The sequence below is a fragment of the Belonocnema kinseyi genome, chromosome 2 (assembly GCF_010883055.1).
Source record: "Belonocnema kinseyi isolate 2016_QV_RU_SX_M_011 chromosome 2, B_treatae_v1, whole genome shotgun sequence".
NCBI classification, from domain to species: domain Eukaryota; kingdom Metazoa; phylum Arthropoda; class Insecta; order Hymenoptera; family Cynipidae; genus Belonocnema; species Belonocnema kinseyi.
The window spans coordinates 67289693-67311986 of NC_046658.1; the positions used below are offsets into that span (position 1 = coordinate 67289693).

At 31.5% G+C, this 22294-nt stretch overlaps 1 protein-coding gene across 1 annotated transcript; it reads right to left on the reverse strand.

Moving 5' to 3' along the window:
* Positions 1–21775, reverse strand: LOC117167531 (prohormone-4). Its single transcript, XM_033352535.1, has 4 exons — positions 21625–21775; positions 9945–10076; positions 7358–7510; positions 1–4938 (listed from the first exon to the last, which is right to left on the reverse strand). Exons 1-4 carry the CDS (start codon positions 21749–21751, stop codon positions 4745–4747), a joined length of 606 nt encoding a protein of 201 aa, XP_033208426.1. The 5' UTR covers positions 21752–21775; the 3' UTR covers positions 1–4744.
* Between the last annotated feature and the right edge of the window lie 519 nt (positions 21776–22294).

The window sequence follows — 22294 nt, forward strand, 5'->3', positions numbered from 1 at the left end:
ATTTTTTTAGCAGTTGTATTTAAAAAAAAGTCAATTTTACATAAATGGCTAAAGATGTATTGTAGATTATAATTCTGTAATACATAGTTAACAATAGAAAGTAATTATTTGAAGAACCGCTTTTATCAGACTATACATGTACAGTAATAAAAATATATCTAAACTCAACATTCTCGATATTGAAATATTGTTTAAAATAATTATACATATAAATAACTTCTTTGGTGCAAAGAAAATTTCTCCAGTCAGGATAATTATTTTACTATTAGAATAAATTCATATAATCAAATGCGGATGAATAAATGTAAAGATTCATTCACTGGTTCTGAATTTCTAAAATTTAAACACCAACCCCTTTTATTTTGTCAGATATAAATTCACTTAGAGGAGAAACAATAACAATTCCATTCATTTCATTTTTTGTACTGCGCGATGTTGCAGCGAAGCGTTTAGGAATTAAAAAAAGTAGATTAATGAAAATTTAGAAATTAGGTTATAAAACGTATCGATTAGTTCCTGTAAGTGGCACAGTAGTTACTGGTGGTTTCAGCCAGTCCGTAATTACCAGGTCACATAAAATTGATAAAAGGGTCTTTTCTCCTCAAATACTTCAAGTGTAACATATAACATTTTGTCCCTTTTTAAGTTCTTAGGTCGTAAATATCTATGAGCAAAAAATTAGTTTTAATCGCGCTCACAACTTATAATTAACTTCTCAACGAATATTATCTTTGCATACCTCGCTGAATACCTATTCAGTTTTTACTAAACGAATAGTTTCAACCAAAAATATAGAAATAATTTTCGATTCTTTAATTTATAATTGTTAACCAACACAAATTTTGTATTAGAAAATAATAATATCTGACCTTTTCTAGAAATTCCTAGACGCATGTGTGCATCGTTTTTTGTATTGTGAAAATATTGACGGTGGATTATCATAGATTATCTTACAATCATTCAACACGATTGATTTTCTACCTAAAAAGAATTGTTTGTTTTTTTCGTATTCATCCACTTAAATGATTCAACGAAAACACTCTATTTCTCTCTTGAGAAATAGGGACCCTCGAGCAAAATAAGTAATCTGAAGAAATTATACTAAAAAATAAATATCTTCATTAAAATTAAAAATATCTTACCCCTTTTCTTTCAAAAAATTAAGCAGAATCTTTAATTAATAAATTGAAAATCAGAGGCATGGGTTCTTTTTGATTATGATCAAAAACGTAATCTCTCTGTGCATTTATAGTGTGTGTGTAAATAATTCGTAGTCTTCAACCTACTCATTATTTGTAGTTAGTGTTGCTCACTAAACTTGAATCAGAAAAACATTTCTAACCTTAATTACTGATATTTCTGTAAAAAGGTCTGTTGATTCAGCATTTAATTAGTAAAGTTTGACTGATTTCAATTTAGAAAGAGAAAATGTGTATTATACCCACAATAACACTCAACCGTGTACGTATAATCCACGCAATAAGACACACACATTAATATATAACTGGATTGTAGAATGCGTAATACTTAAACTAATCGCTTAATCACAAAGTCATCTTATTCGAATGATATGTACAGTTATCACACATAGAGAGTCTGTTAAAATGGTATTAATTGTTTTTTCTTGTGCACGAAACTGAAAAATGTGTCACACGATGTACTACGAAACTTTAGATGCAATTACCCTAACAATAAGCTTCATCTTGTTACACTAATTGTCAATTACGAATATTCAGAATTAATTTAAAAACAGTGCTATAGAATATTGATCCAAACTAAACTTCCTTCCTACATTTATAGATAAAAAAATGTATTCATTTTGTTTGTATTAAATGTTCAAGCATTATAATTTAAAGAAAAATAAAATTCAATGCAAAGCAGGGAAATTCGTTTTGGATTTCAAATTTGATAAATCATGTTACGCAGCTTCTTGGTTTTATACAAATTAGTATTGATGTAGAAAATTGAGATCAATCTCATAATAAATGTCATGACAAAAATATTCTTAACGTTCTGGAAAGATAAAAAAATAAAAAGGAGTCAAATATTTAAGGAAGCCTCATCCATAAGTTTTCTTATGACCTATGTTCAATTGATATGTATTGATATGTCACGAAGATAAGTACTTGTAAGTACGCTGCGCATATAGTGGCCTCACAAACGCAATTTACCAACAATTTGCCATGTAAGCATTTCTTCTTATATTCTAATGCCTATCTCTAATACAAGATCGATACAAATTATCATACAATTAATTCAATCGGATATAATATCAGAACGCCACCTTAAATGGTATAAGCATCAAAATGTTTCGATTCAATAGAAAAGATTAACAATAATTCTTATAATTTTCTTTTATAAATTGTTACATCCACTTATTAACGTACAGAATCTCACAATTGTGAATGTATTCTGCACAATGTACGCTCTCGAGGGGAAACTTCCAAAATTCAATGTCCGCAGTGATGGACTCCATGTAATTGTTCTGACAGCGGTTCACATTGCAGCATTCCATAAACTTGCGAAAACAGATTCGATATCTACTTTATAATTCTATTCTCAGCACTTCTTTGAAATAATTGTCCATCATTTTTAGATAGTTTAAAAGTCTCTAAATATTTCGAATCTATATCCACATGTTTATCGTTTTTACGAACCAGGCCCTATTTTGGATCGTGGACGCCATCAATGTGATCTCTGCAGATTTGCAAAATAAAATAAAGAGAAAAATTAATTTTAAACGAATAGGTTACAATTTCAATAAGAGAATTCGGTGAGCCTATAGAACATGAAAGATACATACAAGCACTTTTAGATATTAATTTTCGATATCTGGAAATTCATGTTCAAAAGTGCTGTATAATCTCTCCTACACAAAATATCGCTAAGAACGTACTTTTAACTCTTCACTATGATTCGTGATACATGGTTGTAAATAGTTACACAAAATACCATATTTTCGGAGTCCCTATATTCGCTAGATTCTCAATGCTGATAATTTCAATAATCTCTCTTCTGATTATATAATAAGGGCTTACGAAAGCCTTTTTTATTTTATACCAAAATATCTTCTACCCTCTGATAAATGTACCTTTTCGGTCAGGCTCAACAAAGACTACACTTGATTATGAAATATTCTTACAAAAACCCTCAAGAATTCACTCATTCAAAATTCCTTTTTCATTGTAAACTTCACTTAAATTCATGACCTCTCAAAATGTAATGAGGGTTTTTTTGACCAGGCGTGGACATTTTTTGGAAAGTAGTTTCAACTTTACTTCCCAGTCCAGTAAAAGTTTAAACGAATTCAATTCTGTTAAGGAATATTGAAATTACTTTTTTCCTTTTAGCAATTTATAAAATTAAAGGGATATAATTATTTCTCTTGGTGAAATGAAAAGGAGTAATCTTGTGGGTGTATTCTAGAATCAAGTAGGATTTTCCTTACTTCGTATAATAATATTAGTAATATGTATTTATTATACATCGAGATACGTTTTTTAATATGTACGATATTTATAATCGAGGCTTCCAATACAGTCGCGCATCAGGCCTTTGCAATATAGAACTATGATATGTCTTCATTGGGTGGACTGGTTATAATAAGGTCGCTACCTGCAATCCTTGGTCTCTTGACCCTAGATCGTTGAATCGACGATTTTATTGGCTAGGCGACAAGTCCGTGAATCGATAAATATTAAATATCGAAGGGAGAGTTAAAACTCAATGATAGCAATTTACAGTGATTGTCGAGATTAAAGCGTGCATCAAAGCTCTTTTTTCTTAAAGAATCAAATTCTTTTCTCAAGAGCCTAACTTAATCAATTGAAAAGTCAATGAAATAAAAGTAGTTTTAAATCTTTTACAAAATCTAATCAGTATTTTAATCAAGTAGTAAGCTCGTTTAGAATTGACGTTTGGAATTAAAATTCGTATTATAGCGAGCGGAAACGAGAATTGGCACTATAACCTTAATAGCGCAAAACGTCTATAAAAGTCTCTCCTAGGGGATAAATATATAGGATATTTATTAGCGATAATAAAACTCCTGTAGATTTAATCCAAGAATTTTCAGAAGACATCTTATATTGGAAGAGTATTCAGGATGGTCATTGATAAATTCTGAATTATTTAGGAGCGCATTTTCTCTAGTGTCTCTCGTTTTCCGCATTGGATTGTCGCAAATTACTCTAACCGAAGGGATCAACAATTTAAAATTGAGTTGTCACCTAAGAGGTAAAAATTAAATTATGTGCATTATCATCATGAGATTCAATAGTTTTTTCTCTTTTTTTGTTATTGCGATGGTAATTTTATTTTTTTCCACAATCGTCTTAGGCCTTGCGCACTACTAAATTAATATTTATACTAATTTTAGCCCCAAGTCCCTCTTCTCAAAAAATGCCTATCTGCATGCGAAAATTGGAGAATCGTGTCCTTTAAGAAATGATCTTTTATCTTTGATCTTGATGATCTTTTGATGATCGAAGATATTGATCGAATAGCGAAGGTGCATTTTGATCATTCTGTATCGATTCTGCCCTCCTAAAATTAACCAAGCCACTTTTGAGATGAAAAAGCCTTGTTCCTAGTAACATAGAATCCTTTGTTATTTTCGGTGATTGGTGGAAAAGGATTGTCGAGGAAGAGATTTAGAGGATTTAAAGGGGCAAAAGTGGCTCGTAATGCTGAGATTTTTCAAGCATTGGAGGAGGCAGATGCGTTGACAAGAAGATTACAAAATCTAGTCGAGGAAGCCGGTGTTGACAAGTTTCTCTAAGAAAAATTTGACATCACCCAGCTCCGAATCCTTGATCCCGAGGGATTTTAACATTCCCAGGTCGCCATTTTCCACTGCCATGAAGACTGAACGCAAGTGCTCCAAATCCGATCGCATCAGGTGCAATGCTGCCCCAAAATCCTCAATCGTTTGAGATTCTGCAAATAAGATTTTTCGTTATTCGTCGTTATCGCAGAAAGGTGTTTTGTAATTTATTATTTGGAAGCAGTACATACAATAATATAAGTTATACTATTTTTCAGGCAGAGGATTTTCCAATGTTCATAAAATTTTCTATAGTTTAAGCAAATTAAGAAACAAAAGAAAATCTATTCTACTGCCAGAAACACTCTTTACTAGCTTTTATTAGGTCTTTATGATCGATGCCACTTGATCTCCGTCTACCTACTTGCTAGTGGGGGGTTCCACTACCTCACTTTTACTCACGCAGCTGAGAGACCGCCAGGCTGCTGGCCGTGCGTTAAAAAACCACGAACCTGTAGGTAGCTCTCGAGTACGAAGAAAAAAATAAAATATTGAGTCTTATTTTTATGTGAAATATATGGAAAAATCTCAATCTTTTTTACCAACAGTTCCTGAAAATTTCAGGCTTTAATATAAGAAAATTTTTATTTGTGGGATTAAATATTTATAATTTATAAATTCGCTTTTCAAATATATACATAAATATATTCTTAATCATTCGAAAATTTTTGTAATTATTTCAGAAAACAAAAGTGATGAACGATTTTTGATTTTTCATATCGAGTTTGTCAATTGTTTCTCGAAGTTTGCATAATATTTACGAAAACCCATTAATATAAGATGAATTTTTCTTGTATCCCAGATCTAACCACTAGTTTGTGACTTTTACATACAAATTTTTTTCGTGCAAATTACAAATATCATTGTCCTGTGCACTATATATCGATGATCCGCACGAAGACTAGCACCGTTCAGCGTTTGACGAACACAAACACCGTTCGACGCTACTAGTGAAGTGTAAGCACGGTTCAAAATACCTTGAGGAGTAGCACCACTCTTCGAGCACTCGCGAAGCTAAGCACTACTCGCGGGTGCTCGCGAAGAACACGACTCTCAAAACACCAACGAAAAGTAGCACCGTTCGTAAACAGTTTATTTAGTGCTCACGAAGAAAAGCACGTCCCGTAGAGCGCTGGCGAAAACTAACACCACTCGCAAAGCACTGGTGAAGCGTAATGCCACTCGCAAAAACCTGACGAAAGGTAGCACGACAAGTCAAGCGCTGATGAAGAGTAGCAGGACTCGCTGTCGCTTATAAAATTAATTAATTCAAATTCATGTAATAAAGTATTGTCAAAGTCTATTATCAATACCAATAATTTCAAATAACAGTCCTTACGCTATTTAAAACATTTGTCACTTTGACGAGTATTCTATTTGAATAAGAAAACATTAAAAGCCTTTTATTTTAAAAAGCCATAGTATTATTTGGGCTTTTTGTTGCAGCAAAATTAAATTTTATGTTAAATTTAGTCTCGGACATACATCTTGAAGATATATTTTTTTTCCTACAAAATTTAGATTACATTAATTTACAGATAAACAACTCGTAAATTAAACACCCAAACATCTGTCCAACCCTTTTACAGTGCTACGCTAGCACGGTGCTAGTTTTCTTACGGACCATCGACATAAACTATATATAATTTTTTCACCTGGGATGTAACAGAACACAGTTAACAGTGACCTAATTTTCAATTCCAATTACGAAATTTTCTATAATAATTTATTTAAAAAATGCTACTAATGCCACTATTTTCTCTCCATTGTCCGCTAATGCCATTATTTCTTCACATTTTCTTCAAAAATATTTTCGAACTTCTTAATTAATTGATTTTCAATACATCTGTTTCTTATTTCTTAACTTTCGAATTGTACGATTTTTTCAACATTTTGAACAAAAATCTTTCAAAATTGTACCTCTGGAAAGCCGGAGTTTTGTGCACCTTGAAAAATACGGGTTTAAAAGTTTTATTCAAAATGTTATCTCATAAAGGCAATTAACATATCAAATTTAACAAAATTTAACGTTTTTTATTTTATTTATCATTAGGCACATAGGACCTTAATTTTAATTAGTCTAAATTCAATATTAAATATTAACAATAATATTATATTACATTTGAGATACAACGTTTTAATAATTGGTCAATCAATTTCCGCTATTTTTAAATCAAAATCGCCTAATATCAAGCCACCCAAAGCGCAAAACAATAATCAGTTTTGTTTAAAATAATAAGAACACAGGAAAATTAAAAAAATAAGGATAAAATAAAATTTAAAATAATACCTCCGACGAAATAAAAATTAACGTTCAATTTTTCCACACAGAAAACACAAACGAAAGTATTTCGGAAGTTCTCTTAAGAATAATTGAATAATAAATTGAAGAGGCAAGAAAAAGGTTCGTGGTTCATTTGCTTTCAACTATGTTGAACGCGGTAAGTTTAAAGTGGCCAATTAGATTTCTAATTTATGAATACTGTCTTTCTAAAGAGAAGTTTCAGCAACTGATAAAACGTAACGACCTACCTGACAGGGCAATCGCAACTTTGTTCACCCCTCCTAGAGGTTGAAGAGAATCTCTTGCCTTGCTGCCAAATAATTTTTCGAGGTAATTAGGTCCGTGACTCGATATAAGAGATTGTAAGAAGCTCGCTGTTTCCTCCACAGGTGGTCTTTTAGCTGAAACATTACGTATAATTATACCAGTCTTTATAAGCAATCTAGTGATAAGAGATGATATATTAATATAAAAACCAATTGTCCAAAATGTTTGATATTGAAATATTTAAATTGGAAATTCACTTCAATTAAAATTTTTTATTTAGAAATAACTAAAATTGCCGATTTTACAACAAGAGAAGAATAGACAAATAAATCTTAAATTTTAGCTCCCAACATTGAAGTTAAAATATTAACGACTCCGAAATAAAAAAAAAACTTAAAAAATTTTAATCTCCCAGGTGAAAAAGTTATATATAATTTATATGTATAGTGGATCAGACAATGATATTTTTCATTTGTTTTATGAACTTTTCTATGTAAAACAAATGAAAAATATCAATGTTTAATCCACTTTATATAAATTATATTATATCACTTTTTCACCTAGGCTGCTACAGCGAACTAAATAAAAATAACTCAAGTGCTTGAAATTGAACTGCAAATTTTAAGGCCTTTATAAAATGATTTATTGATTCTTAAAAACTATGTGTATGCTTACAAATATGTTCATCAATAATATTTAATTAAAACATGGCCTAGGTATCTTTACAGCATTTAAATGAAAAGGTTTAAAAAGATTTTTACCTCGGGATTTTTTTGAAAAATCTCGAAAATATTAATTTGAGACAAAAATTTTCTACACTAAAATAATGGTTGTGATCAAAATAGATATTTCTTTTAATTGCACCTTTCCTTTTAGATCGAAATTTAAAAGAAAAATTGAATGATTACATTTTTGTTATAAAAAATGTCCTATATTATTGTCAATCAACAATATTTTTGACAGGAAATTAAAAATAAATTTACTTAAAAAAGATATCTAAAACTTTTGTATGGAATACTTTTGTCCGAAGTCAAATAGAATGTTTCTGATTGCGGCGGCCGAACATATCAGTTCCTACCACTGTGGCAAAAATTTCCACGAAATTTCCATTTCGTGGAAATGCCATTTCCACGAAATGGAGCCACTAATGAGCCCATTTCCATGGGCTCATTAGTTTTCTAAAAAAAATTAATAACTTAACTTCTATTAACCTGCGATTAGAGTTCGATTGCAAGATTTTATTGAAGGAATCCCTACAGTCTTATAGCAACTTTTCGAATGTATTCCCGAAAATGCTATAAAAAGCAAACGTTGAATTTTGATTTGGAATAAATGGGTTAAAAAAAGTTAATTTAAAATGGTTCTTTCATTCGCAGCCTCAGCAGTCAAACGGTGGCTTATTAAATGCATTTTAATGTCTAATTTGTTGCAAATTTCATATATGTTAGAAGTAGGGCATACTTCTTTTTTAACATATTGGGTAATTATGTATTTTAAAAATATATGGTACGCGTTTTAAGATAAGGAAATACTGGGTAATAAGCGTTATAGTGTAAAAGATTAAAGAAAACTAGACTTTTCTCCACCTTTCCTGTGAAAAGGCGCAATTAAATGATTCAAAATCGTTTCAAGAATTCATAAATGTCTTAAAGAAAAAAAGATTACTTTTCGCATTCGTTGCTTTTGTCATTAATTCCAGAAAAATTGCTTTTTACTATTTAAAGGGAAAACATTCTTTGAATAAATAAAAACTGTTATTATAATAACTTTTTTTGATATAGAGGAGAAAAATTGTTTAGATAATTACAAAATATGTTAAACAAGAAGTACCACTCTTGACATTAATCAAACTGATTATATCTTACGAAAGATAATTACTTTTTACGATTTACAAGAGGAAAAAAATTGCTTAATCAATAATAACTGTTTGCAAAATTTTAAATAATTTAAAAAATACTTGAAAACTCGTCACTTGTCGAATTATTGAAATTGGAAGTTATGAAGTGAAAATTGTTCCTGGAAAATTCTTTACTTTAATTCACCAAAATTTTATAATATGTACTTCTTTTTTCGATTTTTTCGAAAATTGAGCTCTTTTAATTTAAAATCCAATGTTAATTTTTTAAAGGTCCGGAGGCACGGGTTAACGTTGCAAAAAAATAAATAACAGATTTCTTTTTCCGGGAAACAAATAAAATTGACCACCCTAATTCCCACTCCTCCCAATTATCTTCCAGTTCTACTTTTATAATTAAATAAGAACAATAAAATGAGTTTATCTTCTCAAGCCACGAAAATCGGACTTTGAATACAGCCATGACTCAAAACTAATCTAAGTAATGTAACAAGATATAGAAGAGTGCGTGCTTGGATTATCAAAGTACGTAAAAGAGTAGAAGCCGCTCCAGCACAATAATGTAGACATAAACATAAAAACTAAATCAAGATAGAGAAACGGTCTCCAGAATTTAAATATTATGAGTTTTGCAAAATATTCGCAGGTATGTTTCATAAAAGAAAAAAACTCCAAATTAAAAATTATAAGTAATGCGACAAGTTAATACAAACCTGCTGTACATAATCGCGAATCCTCGTCATATCCATCTTGACAATCAGGGGCACCGTCACATAAGTATTGTATCGAAATACAAACACCATCGCCTGGACACCTGAATGGTTCGTACGGATGGCAAGGCTCTCCTGTAACATAATTATTAATTACACCCATCAACATCCGTTTAATTTCAATCAAAAGATAAGGTCGTACGAATTTATTTTTATATTTTCAGGAATAATAATAAAAAAAATATCGGGACTGTCCGATTTTTTAGTCAGATTTAATTAATAAATTTAATGTTGGTAAATTTTCAATAGTTAATATTGTACACTTTGATCTAAATTGAAACCAATAAAATAAAAATGATGCTTTTCATTGTCTGCAGTTCAATATTCGGTCTATTTTTGGTCTTACAGAAGATTTATTATTGGGAAAACGATTTATTATCCTTTCAAAAACAATGTATCACTTTAATTATAAAATATGAGATTTGGTGAAAAAATCGACATATAATCAATTAAAATGGGAATAGTATTCACATATTCGCATTAAATCCTACTAATAATAATTCAAAATACATAAAATATGATAATTAAATGTTTCCATAAGTTTCGAAACTGAGATGTAGTCTTACTTTCTAATGTAACATTTTTCGCGAAAAACTGTCAGAGGGGAGTAAAAGGCAAATGGTATTCTATGCCGTAATAAATTGCCATGTTTCCCATGTACTTTTATCCACCTGCTTATTTTCAATTAATGAAGATATCCCGTGTAGAAAATGCCCTTATATTCCCTACTTTAAACAGGGAACTGGTCGGGTGTTAGAAAGGGTAACTTGACTAGAAAATTTTATGCAGGCTCTTGTCAGGGGTTAGTAGGGTTACCTCTATTTGTTTTCTAGACAATTACAGGGAAGTTTAGAGAGGTCCTAACTTAAAATTTATACAGGCACTACTTAAATACGAAAGGTATTTACCTAAACTTGTCAATATCAAGATAAAAATGGAATTTTTAATAAATTATAATCATAGGAGTCTTTATTTATACAGTGAATTCAAACCCTGACGGGTAAACAAGCAGTACTGTGTCCATGCCAATAGACATTTCTATCAATTCATTATTTTCTCGAGGGGAACTTGTAAAGCCCTCGACAGGTAAAACGGGTAATATGGCTGTGAGTCCAAAAAATAATTTAATCTTATTATGTTTAATTATACTTAATTTTAAAAAAGAAAAAATTAAAAATATTATCGACACTCCAGCTTTTAAAATTTTCATTTTTTCTGATAAAATTTAAAACATTTGGTGACTTTAAAATTTGAAAAGAATTTTCCTTAAATATTGATTTAACTTCACATCATCTAAGGGCGTTCAGAAATCATATTTAACAAATCGAGTTTCAAGAACCTTTTTTCGTAAGTTCGAAAATATCGAATGAATGCCGTCAAGTATTTATGATATTGTACTCAGAGTGACATCGTAGCTATGGGGATTGCGCGTTCGATACATAAGCATGCGGTGCGTGCGTTCGATTCTCGGTGCTTGCGGAAATTTTAATAAACTGCGTATCTCTTTAGTTATAAGTAATAAGTCTTCTCTAGTCAAAGTCAACAATTAATTTAGTTTTGAAATAACGTGCGAAGTATATTTAAGAGTTTAATTTTAATAAAAATACGAGAAAACGGCAGCGTGTTTAACAGAGGCTACAGAAAGGTGTTAAAGTGTTTAGATTTTAATTTTGCAAAGAAAATGTATTTTTGGATTAATATTTTCCTTCGGTGAATAAAAAAATTCTCGTAATAATAGATTATGGCAATGTGCTAGTTAAACTTTTTTACTATTGCAACCATAGAATCACACTTCAGAAACTTGGGAAAAACTTTAATGGCAATTATTACGAAATCTCGTAAACCATAACACGTCACCACATTACCTACAAACAAATTAGGAATTAATATGAAAATAAAGCAAGGATCTAGAAAGGATCTTACTGTTTAGTCGGGCAACAGAAAGGCACCCTCGCTCGAATCTGCTCATAGAGTCTAGGCTGGTGCCTTTTCTACAAAGCGTGACGTTCTTGCCGGGTCCTTTCGAGATTTCCCGTTCAGCGCCCCAATAAAGTTAGGGCAAAATAACTAGCACCCTGAAATTTTGGTATAGATCATTAAAAATATATCAGCACGTCAATCTGGAATATTGAAGTTTGTATTTTGCACAACAATTCAATTTCATCTCTTTAATTTATATTGAAATTGAAAATAAAGCTTTATTGCCCTGTTTAATAACGATTCAGGGTCCTAAAGACCTGTTCTCAAATACATTAGAAGTTAAAAATTAAGGAGTTGGCACTATTTAAATAAAATATAGCCTTCATTGGGTCTGACCGACATGCGCTGATAGATTTTCTGTCATTTCCCAAACTTTCAGCAAAATTTCTTCTTTAGAGTAAAAATAAGAAGTCGGATAAAAATATATGGATAGCACGGCAATTATTAATAACTCAGCAGAATATCTATATATTGCGTGATAAAGTCCATTATAGGCATTGAATTTCAGAATTGAATCTACTTCTATAAAAAAAAAGAAAAAATATATCTGTATTATTATTGTACTAAATTATATAGACTTTAATTCATCATAAATTTGTCTAGACATGAAATAACATTTTGTTTGATTTCGAGGTAAACTTGCAAGATTTGATTTCCGAGAATAAGAACAGTTTTTTACATTTTAAATACTGTAAAAAGTATATTTGTAGAACTTTATATGGCAACTAGCATGTCAGGATTATTCAGAACAATCTTGCATCAAAAATTCTTGAATTCACAGTAAAAAGAAACAAGGTACTTAAGTTTTATGTAGGAGAGTTTTTTATCTTCTGTAGAATAAGTACAGCAAGGAACGCTTTAGTCAGACTAAATTTTTGTCATTACCAATGGAGATTTTTCTTTTCTTACCTTAAAAGTTGAAATAGTACAGTTTTTCTTAAGTTATGCAAAATCTTATCTATTTATTAATAAATAATATTTATCTACAATAAATAATCAAACTTTAGAATGTTAATTTAAATTAAAATATTCTATGAATATTTAAAGTGACTTCTGAAGGTCTGAATAGTGAGATGAACAACAGATTTCTATTAGATTCGTCCCTTCTAGTGAAGCGTGAAAATCGCTTAAAATTCACTTTAAAGCACTGCATATGAATATACATTATCTGATGAGTATAGACTATTCAAAAACATAGGTCATATTGTTCAATCATATTGTTCAATAATTGATAATGCTCCAAAGACTTGACGAATTTAATGGCATATTGTGCGCATCATGAATACATAATTTAATATTAATAATAATTAGATTTATCTTCTCATTTGTATAGAGGTAACTCTACCAAATGAAGTTTAAAACTCGGTTCAACATGAATATTGGATATGTATTATAATAACTATCATATTTACATACTGGAAACTAAGTAATAAAGTCAGATGTATAATTTACGAAGAAATATGCCACAGTAAATATTTATTAATTTTGCATACAAAAATTATATTATAGTTTTTTTTATTCGTATTTATTAATGAAAGGTTATTATTAGAAGATTTATTTGCCCAAGCGGCAAGACAATAATGAGAATAATTAGTCAGCAATTTAAAGAATTTATAGTGAAAATAGGGATTTTTTGTATATTTTCTTTTTAGACTACTTTCAATACATTTTTCCAAAGCATACTGGATTTTCTACAAAATTTACAAAAATTTAAGAAATTTTACAAATTTACGAAATTCAGAATTTAAATATTTTAAGGATCATTGCTGACGTTTAACTCGTAAAATAAGTTTACGGACAAGGGGAGGGTCAAACGTGGTTCTTTTTACTTTGATTCGTATTTTTTTCATGGAAGATTATTACTTGGAGATATATTTGCCCCAGCTGTATGACGCTTTTTTCAGTCAATTTCGAGAAAAATGACTTCAAAAATTACCAAGCAATTCGTACGGATTGTAAGAAAATAATGTTTTAACGGCCTTCGTAGATGAAGGTTGCGAGTTCCAGTTTCGCCCCCTCATTCTTTTATAATTTTTTTAAAAATGGTTCCTTATTTATTTAGAATCCTATTCATTTACATTAATTACATGGGTAATTAAGAAATCGCAAATAATAAATATTTAATTCTTTTTTTCCAACAAAAAAACTCCTATATTTTGTATACACTATACATTCCAATTTTTGTTTAATAATGTGAGCACTATAAGTCATTTCGCAATAAATCATTTAAATGATCAGAACGTTTCTGCAAACGAGAAAAAATTGAAAGAGGGAATTTTTTGTTAAACAAAATTATGAAACATTTCAGAATTGCGAACTGTCAGTAAAGGCTGTAGATATCTCAGATTTCAACTCACAATCTTGCGCCTATCAGTCTAGAACTTTACCGATAAACTACAAGGGTTATCGAATTTTTGTATAGAATCCATATGAAGTGCTAACAAATATTATTTAAAGCCATTTTTCTCAAAATTGGCTAAAAGAGCCTCCTACGGCTTGGACAAATGAATATCCTAGTAAAAACGTTTCATTTGAAAACATGCGAATCAAAAACAGAAACCAACACCTGGTCCTCTAAAAAATCTTTAGTCGCGCGAATTTCAGAAAATTTACAGGTGAAGGTAAAAGTGAATGCGAATGTAAAAATACGTAGTAATTGTGAACCAGTAAATGTTATAAAAAATATCTTCGAATTCGAAAAATTACAAAAAATTCTGTAATCTGCCGAAAATTGAGTAATATTTACTACTTTAGCACAATTTTTTGCTGCGTGGCGTTTTTTCTCTATTAGCTTTAGGAGCGCCTTTAAAAATTCGAGTATTTCACATAAATTGTATGAAAGAATCTTTCACCGACGTGGTGCGGTATTAAAAAATTTACAAAATAAGTAATTTAAATAAAATTATGATTCTCCCTGCGATAAATGATAAAAATACAAACAGAAAAAAAGCTTATCATTGAACATGCAATAATAAAAAAAGCTTTCTTTCTAGAACCTTATTAAAAAGAGCTTATTGCCGCTCCGGAAAAAAATATACTAATGAGCATGAGCTTTAATTACGTACGAATCGGAACAAAATACAACTCGTCTGCCCTCTTCCCTTTATTAATAAGAAAAAATAATTATTCTTTTTTGTAAAAAAAAAAGAAAGATTAACGTAAAAAACTTGCAATTTGTTTTTTTTTTATAAGATACCTCTTCTTGTTAATCCATCATCATTTTCACTTTTAATGTTAGCAGGACGAGGTTATGAACTCATATAAGAATATAAATAATCATAATCATCTGTACTAGTTTTTTCGTTAACCTTATAGGTGAGTCGTATATATATTTTATAATTATCGGGAAAACAACAAATGCTTAAAATTTAGATACAACTTTCATAAGATTAATAAAAACTCTTGCATGCAAGTTCATTTACATGGTCTCATTCTTTCTTCGTGTATATTAATGCTTATCAGTTACCTTTCTGGTTTAAAAACACATAACAGTATAAAAATAAGAATACCTTTGACAAAAATTTGAGAAACTGTCCAAAAATATATTGCTTTAAAAATGTAATGCACAGAATTTTTTTTAAAACAGAGGGTCTTCTTGTACAAACAAAAATAGGCTTAGCGCCTAGTTTTAAAAAGAAAATTGGATTAAAACCCGCGTGGAAATAACCCCATTTGGCCCTATTACAAGTCGGGCACTAATCGGGGGCTAGTCGGGTTATTAATTTTGATAAAGTACCCAGTCGGGGACTAATGGGGGACTAGTTGGGCTTTTTGTTGTCAAAATTTCAGTCGGGTCCTGGTCAGTGGTTGGTCAAGGGCTAGTCGGGGCTTTTTGTTCACTAATTTCCGTGCGGGTAATCTTCAGGCTCTGGTCGGGTTATTCTTATGCTTGAGTTTTCGGCGAAGTTTTATCAAATGAGGTAATATCTAAAAAAGCGTAATGATTTTTTAATTCTAAAACATTAAGAATATATTTAACAATAATTTTACACCGTTTTTTGGAGAAAAGATTTATTAATGTTAAATTCATCTCAAATATACTTAAATAATTATTAAGTTCATAATTTTGTACGAAAATCAACTTTTTATAAAAACAACGACAAAATCTTCAAAAAGACGTAATCTATTTTTTTGTAGTATTTTTTTAAAAAATGCAAATTTCTAGGAACAGTTATAAATGCCTTTGTATGGAATTTTAAGAAAATCCATATTGGAAAAAATACATATAGATATAGGTGAAGAGTCAGCCGAAAGTCATAAGACTCTAAATTTGTACAGATGCTTATTTTTAAATCGATCTGAAAGGTTTGCCATATGTAAATAAAGTCTAATCCTTTATATAGTTGAAATTGGAAAGAGAAAAAGTTTTTGATTAATCAGTGAAGAGCAGTATCCTAGTAGTAAACTATTAAGCACGGTATAGTTCAGAATTCGCTACCACCTTTATTTGAGTCTTGCGGTTCTGGACTGGTAGCTTTAAAGAAAATCCGCAAGGGCGCGACTTGCCGCCTCTCGCGCAACAGAAATGACGCGTCGAGTGTTTAAGACAGCAGTTCACACGTAACGAAGAATATTTACCTGGAGCAGAGACTACCGTGATCAACATGGCGGTTCCTTCAGAGCGAAGCTCTTCCATTGTTGCGTTCCAGTTGAAGTTTTTTTTTTTAAATTTAATATTCCACAAATTTTGGGGAACTTCAGTTACATAAATTTATGCATTTTTAAGCGTAGGATATGTTCCCCATTAAATCTTGGGTAAATTGTGAACACTTTTAAATATTTCAAAAAAGTTTATGGAGATTTCCGTAAATAATAAGTATTTTGACAAACTTTTAGGGGATGTTTTACAAATTTTGGGGAGTTTGTTTAATATTCCACGCGGATGTATTATCATATGACCCTTACTAATACCCTACCAGGTCCCAAATAGGATAAGTCGGGTCACCTGACTAGCCCCCGACTAATCTACCGTGAAGCTACTAGTCGGGGGCTAGTCAGATGACCCGACTAGCCCCCGATTTTAAGTGGGGTCGAATGATCGAGAACCAGACTAGTTCCCCATTCAAATTTCTATACGGGAATCTAGCTTTAAATCTGTAATAATATGTTAAAATTTAATTAGTTATAGGTATTAAGAAGAGAAAAATTAATATTTTGATGGAGAATAACTCATACACGGAAAAATTATTGGTTTTAAAATCTGGCATTTCTCGAAATAAAAATGTCAAATATTTGCCATGAAGAAAATAAATAAGGAAATGGCAGTTCATTAGACTGGTAATATTGTCAGTATCACCCGATCATGCACATTTTTTCAACGAAGAAGACCATTCACCAGTTTAATTCGTCAAAAAATATTGTTTGTTATATACCCTTTCTACTGTATAATGTTTTATCGATAAAAAGTAGATATGTGATATTAACCTACGTGGATGTGAGTGTAGTTCGTCACAAAAATGTTTTCATTTTAATGTTTCCATAATTTTTTATTGCAACAGTATTGCATTTATTTATATTTTGTTCATTATATTGCAAATAATAGTTGAAGTAAGTCCTAATACATATTTTAAGCATCTACGACTATTTATACGAATTATACTTAAATTTATATAGTGTTTACAGGCATTGAAATAAAACGTACCTTTCTTGATCTTGCTTATCACTATTTTCGACTATAATTAAGTTCAGGACTTTCATATTATTGTCAGGCTTATGTTTTCGTTATGCATTTATGACGATAAAGCGACTGTTTCGCTTACTTAATTCATCTAATTTAGAATAACCAGAGAAATTTACATTCATTGTACATAATATACAAATATAAATTTATCTTTATTAACGTCTGAAAAGAAAACAGAAAAAAAATTGAACTAATTTAAAGCAGGATATTGGGCTAAAGTTGAGACACAGTTTCTTTGAGCGTAAGGAACATGAATTAAGTTTATAACCCCTTTAGTATTTGGTGAATAACACAGTTCCAAAAAAATTCTACAACCCGCGCTAAACCACAATACCTATACGTTTTTGAGATCGCTGAATCAGAATCCGAGGTTTATTTGACCCCATCAGGCGAAGATCAAGGTCAATTAAAAGTAAAAATGAAGAAAACCATTGGATGGGTGAAAACCAGTGGATTGGAGGAAACCATTGGATCGAAGAAAACCTTTACTCTCAGACGTTTATGGTATAGCTCAATCTAAATCCGGGGTTATTTTGACCCCACTAGGGCAGGGTAAAGGTCAAGTAAGGGTCAAAGTCAGAAAAAACCATTGAATCGAACTTATGGGGTCGAACTAACCCCAGATTCGGGTTCGGTGACCCCAAAAAAGTCTAAGAGAAGATGTCTTCTCCAATTCCATAGTTTTTCAATTATAACCCTGAGATGACCTTCATCCCGACCTGATGGGGTAAAAATGAACTCGGATTTGGGTTTAGCGACCCCAAAAACGTCTTATTGAAGTGATTCACGCCGATTCAATAGTTTTCTATCATTTTGACCTTCACTTGACCTTGATCTTGATCCTGACCCTGATTCTGCCCTGATGGGGTCAAAATGACCCCGGATTCGGATTTAGCGGCCTCATGAACGTATGGATATGAAGGTTCAGCTCGGGTTGCAGAACATGGGGGGGGGGGGGGGGGGCTGTGTGATAAGCATTAATTATTTCCTAGACAATTATTGTACTGCTTCAAGCTCTGAAGAGAATTTTCATCCAAGAGTGATACCAAATTTTTAGAGTAAAAAATGACATCTATGTAAATAATGTCAATTTTGTCATTTTAAAGATTATTCGAGACATTTTTACTCGTACAGATTTTCAAAATTGAACAATTTCAAAACTAACGTCTAGGCTATTGCTCTATTGAACGTCTCAGCGTCAACTATAAATTTGACGATTGAGTTGAAGATTTAAAAAAAAATCAATTAAATTGAGGAATCAATTTTACAAATGAAAGCACATCATAATTAAAACCTTCAATTTTAAAAGAATTTGAATAGCAAGGAATAAATTTATGAGCAATTTTAAGGGCATTGAAATTGAAAGCTGCCAAATATGAAAGCCTTCAATATTAGTTCAAATTCAAAAGAAGAGAAATAATCAAATAATTTTTGAAAGAGTCTTTTCAATATTAACGTCTGAGAGTTTTAAATTGTACGGTTCGTTCAAACGAATGATTTTACCAAAAGAATCGTAAAATTTTGAAATTTAAAAATGCATGTACAAGAAATAAGCCAATGCAAATTAAACAATTTCAAATTGCACAATAAATGTATAGATTATTCTTAAAAATATACTTCAGAAAATACGTTTAGTCAGGGACGAAATAAAGTTATATTTAATTCAGAAAACTCTGTAAATTATTAGCATATTGTGCAAACAAAACTGTGCTGTTTAAAATTTGTATCCGTTGACACATAGATTTAAATAATAAATAGAAAATCATTGCTCATTTACGTACCTGTATGTGTTTGTACAGATCAAAAACAAATACACCAAATACTCGCTTTCAGTCCAGTGTCAGGGGTTGCCTTCAAATAACCTTGGACTGATTTCCGGGGGGTCGAAACGTAAACAATGAAGCCACCTGACTTGGTTTCGATGTAAATATATATATATGTGTGTGTGTATATATATAATGTCGCAACCGCGCTCACCCTGCTCCCCTGAGAAACTGTTTGAGCCAGTAGTTCTAGGAAGGCTGAGAACGGGGTGACTGAAAGCGAGAGTTTGGTGTACTGTTATATTCGAACAAATACCCGAATTGACTTGAATTAAGAAAGCAACTAAATTTTAATGTACAGTTATCTTAAGAGTAAAGCATTAACAAGAAATTATCTTAAATAAGACATTTGTTATGTATTTTTCACTCATGTGCTGAAAAGAAACTTATTTGGAAATTTTTACCCCAATTCCTTGAAAGAAATTTTTTTATTCAAATGTTTTTATAAAGAATGTTTTAGAATTTAGAATGTATTTATTAAGTATCTAGTGCTAAGCAGGGCTATAAGGAACACATTATATGGGAGAATGGAGTATGGTGTCTATACGAGGTATAATGAGAATTACAAATAATGGCATCATTTTTTAATTTTCATATTAGTTTTTTTTTACATAAAATAACTTTCTATGTTTAGAAAAATATTTATTTCATGCAATTTCTGTTTTAAAATACGCTTTAGAAGAGCAATTATGAAAAAAAGTTTTGGCGGAAATCGATGAAAGTCTTTGACTTTGTATTACATCCTTTGTATTTCAGTATAACTTTTATTGCCACATAGCTTACTTTGATTATTACAAAAAAAAATTATTAATGTTGAAAATGTCTGGAGTAATTTTTCTTCGCTACATGACACTTTCCAAACCTATTGTATTATCTAATTTTTATTTTACAATGCTTATATTGTTTAAATAAATGGCAGGAATGTGACGGTCACCATACACCAGAGTATGAGGTACGCTGGGTGAAATGCTACATCCATTAATTAATTAAATGTGACAAAATAACGTAATTAAAACGCCGTTTGGAGTAATAAGATATTTTCCTGATAATGTAAGCTTCACCTTAAAAAATACACACATGGAAATGACATTGCAATCATAACTTTTAAGACATTTAATTCGAAGCGAGACACCATATCCTTGTACTGTCCCCTACATATTATGACATAGGTAAGAAACAACAAAACTAATTACAGATGGCTTAGTATAAAATAATATATCATATGATGAATATGAGTAAGATATGCAAAAAATTTCCAGCCTATTTAAATATTAGCAATTTTAGAAATATATCCATTTTTGGGTTGTTCCTTTTCCTATTTGGGAAATGTAATAATCCGAATAGACTGGTTCAGAATCAACAATATTCGGTCCATTCTGCGTATCAAAAATGATTCTTTGTCGTAAGTGTCAAAAATTCTCGAAAGTTCGCTGATTTGTATGTGTATCTTAAATGAAACTCAGTTGAAACAATCTTTGTGAACTGTGTATTTACTTTTTGTAGGTGTCAAAGCTGCATTTTCTGCTCATATATGCATATATGCATGTTTATAAGAAATTCAAAAGGGTTGTATAAGGACTATCTTTATATTCATGTGGTATCACGTTATACGGCTTACAGTTCCGGAGGGTGAGGGGATCCATACTTTCAGCATAAATATACGTCTTACACTAACTTTTCAGTAAAAATAACGCCTTACTTGCATGTCTCTACTACCTGAATGCAAGTCTTTTTGTTTGCTTACTTTAATGTTTAAACGCCATTCTTAGTTTCAGATTTCATATGCTTCTTGTTGCGATCCCTTAAAATAAGTCAAACTTTTCACTTAAATTAAGCATTTTTGTCTGTACAATTTTACAATTCAGTAGTTAAGTAGTTGTGAAATTTATCTCTATTGTGCAGCACTTAGATCCTCTTTTGTCTAAAATTTGACATTTTCGTACATAATAAGTTGGGAAAAAGCGAATTCATAATTATATTCCAAGTGTCTTGGTTCTGATAAAAAATGCAATGCTGTTGTTAAAAGTACGAGTGTCCCATGCCTCTAAAAAATTAATGGGGCATGCAGCTTACTGCACGAAGGACTTAGCGATATGATCCAATTTGGTCGGATAGAGTTGGAAAAAACCGCAAAACTTACCGGTTCTTTTCGCGTTGTAGTGGCCATAAAATCGGCTTAAGTCGATGGCCAAAACGGTCCAGGGTTGTCCGACGCAGACCATAAGGGCGAGGCCGATCGCCAAGTTGGTGCACAATGCACGAACCATTCTCGATGGTCCTAATTGGGAAGGATCGATCTACTCTCTCTCGCCCCTCCCTCCCGCCCTCGCTCTCGCCAGGACAGTTTTACGCACTCCGTTTTTAACCCCTTTTTTTGGCCCTCGGTGCGGTTTTTGCCGACACTTCGCACGCGGACAGCACCCGATGACGACTCCTCAATCGAAAGAGAGAGACGATACGGACGACGTCGCGGCGCGGCGCTGACGCAAACCGAATTGCTCGCCTTTGCCAAGCGCGTGAATAGGAGGCAGAAAGCGCCTGGAAAAGCCGCGAAGCACGTCTATAACGCATGTGCCACTGTCAGGGTGCGTCATGGGGTGGGAGTCACAAGAAAAACCACCGGCGAACTGGGAACTTGGTTACAGAGGGATGAGACCAATCGTAACGAAACCGGATCGGAATCCAACCAGGGGCAGCTCCCGAGAGTCAGGATAATTAAAGAGTTGTTGTAGGTGGTTATAGGTTCATTAAGAAATCGGATGGAGGATCGGAACTTATTCATCAATAGAAGCTTTTTAAAGAGAGATCGG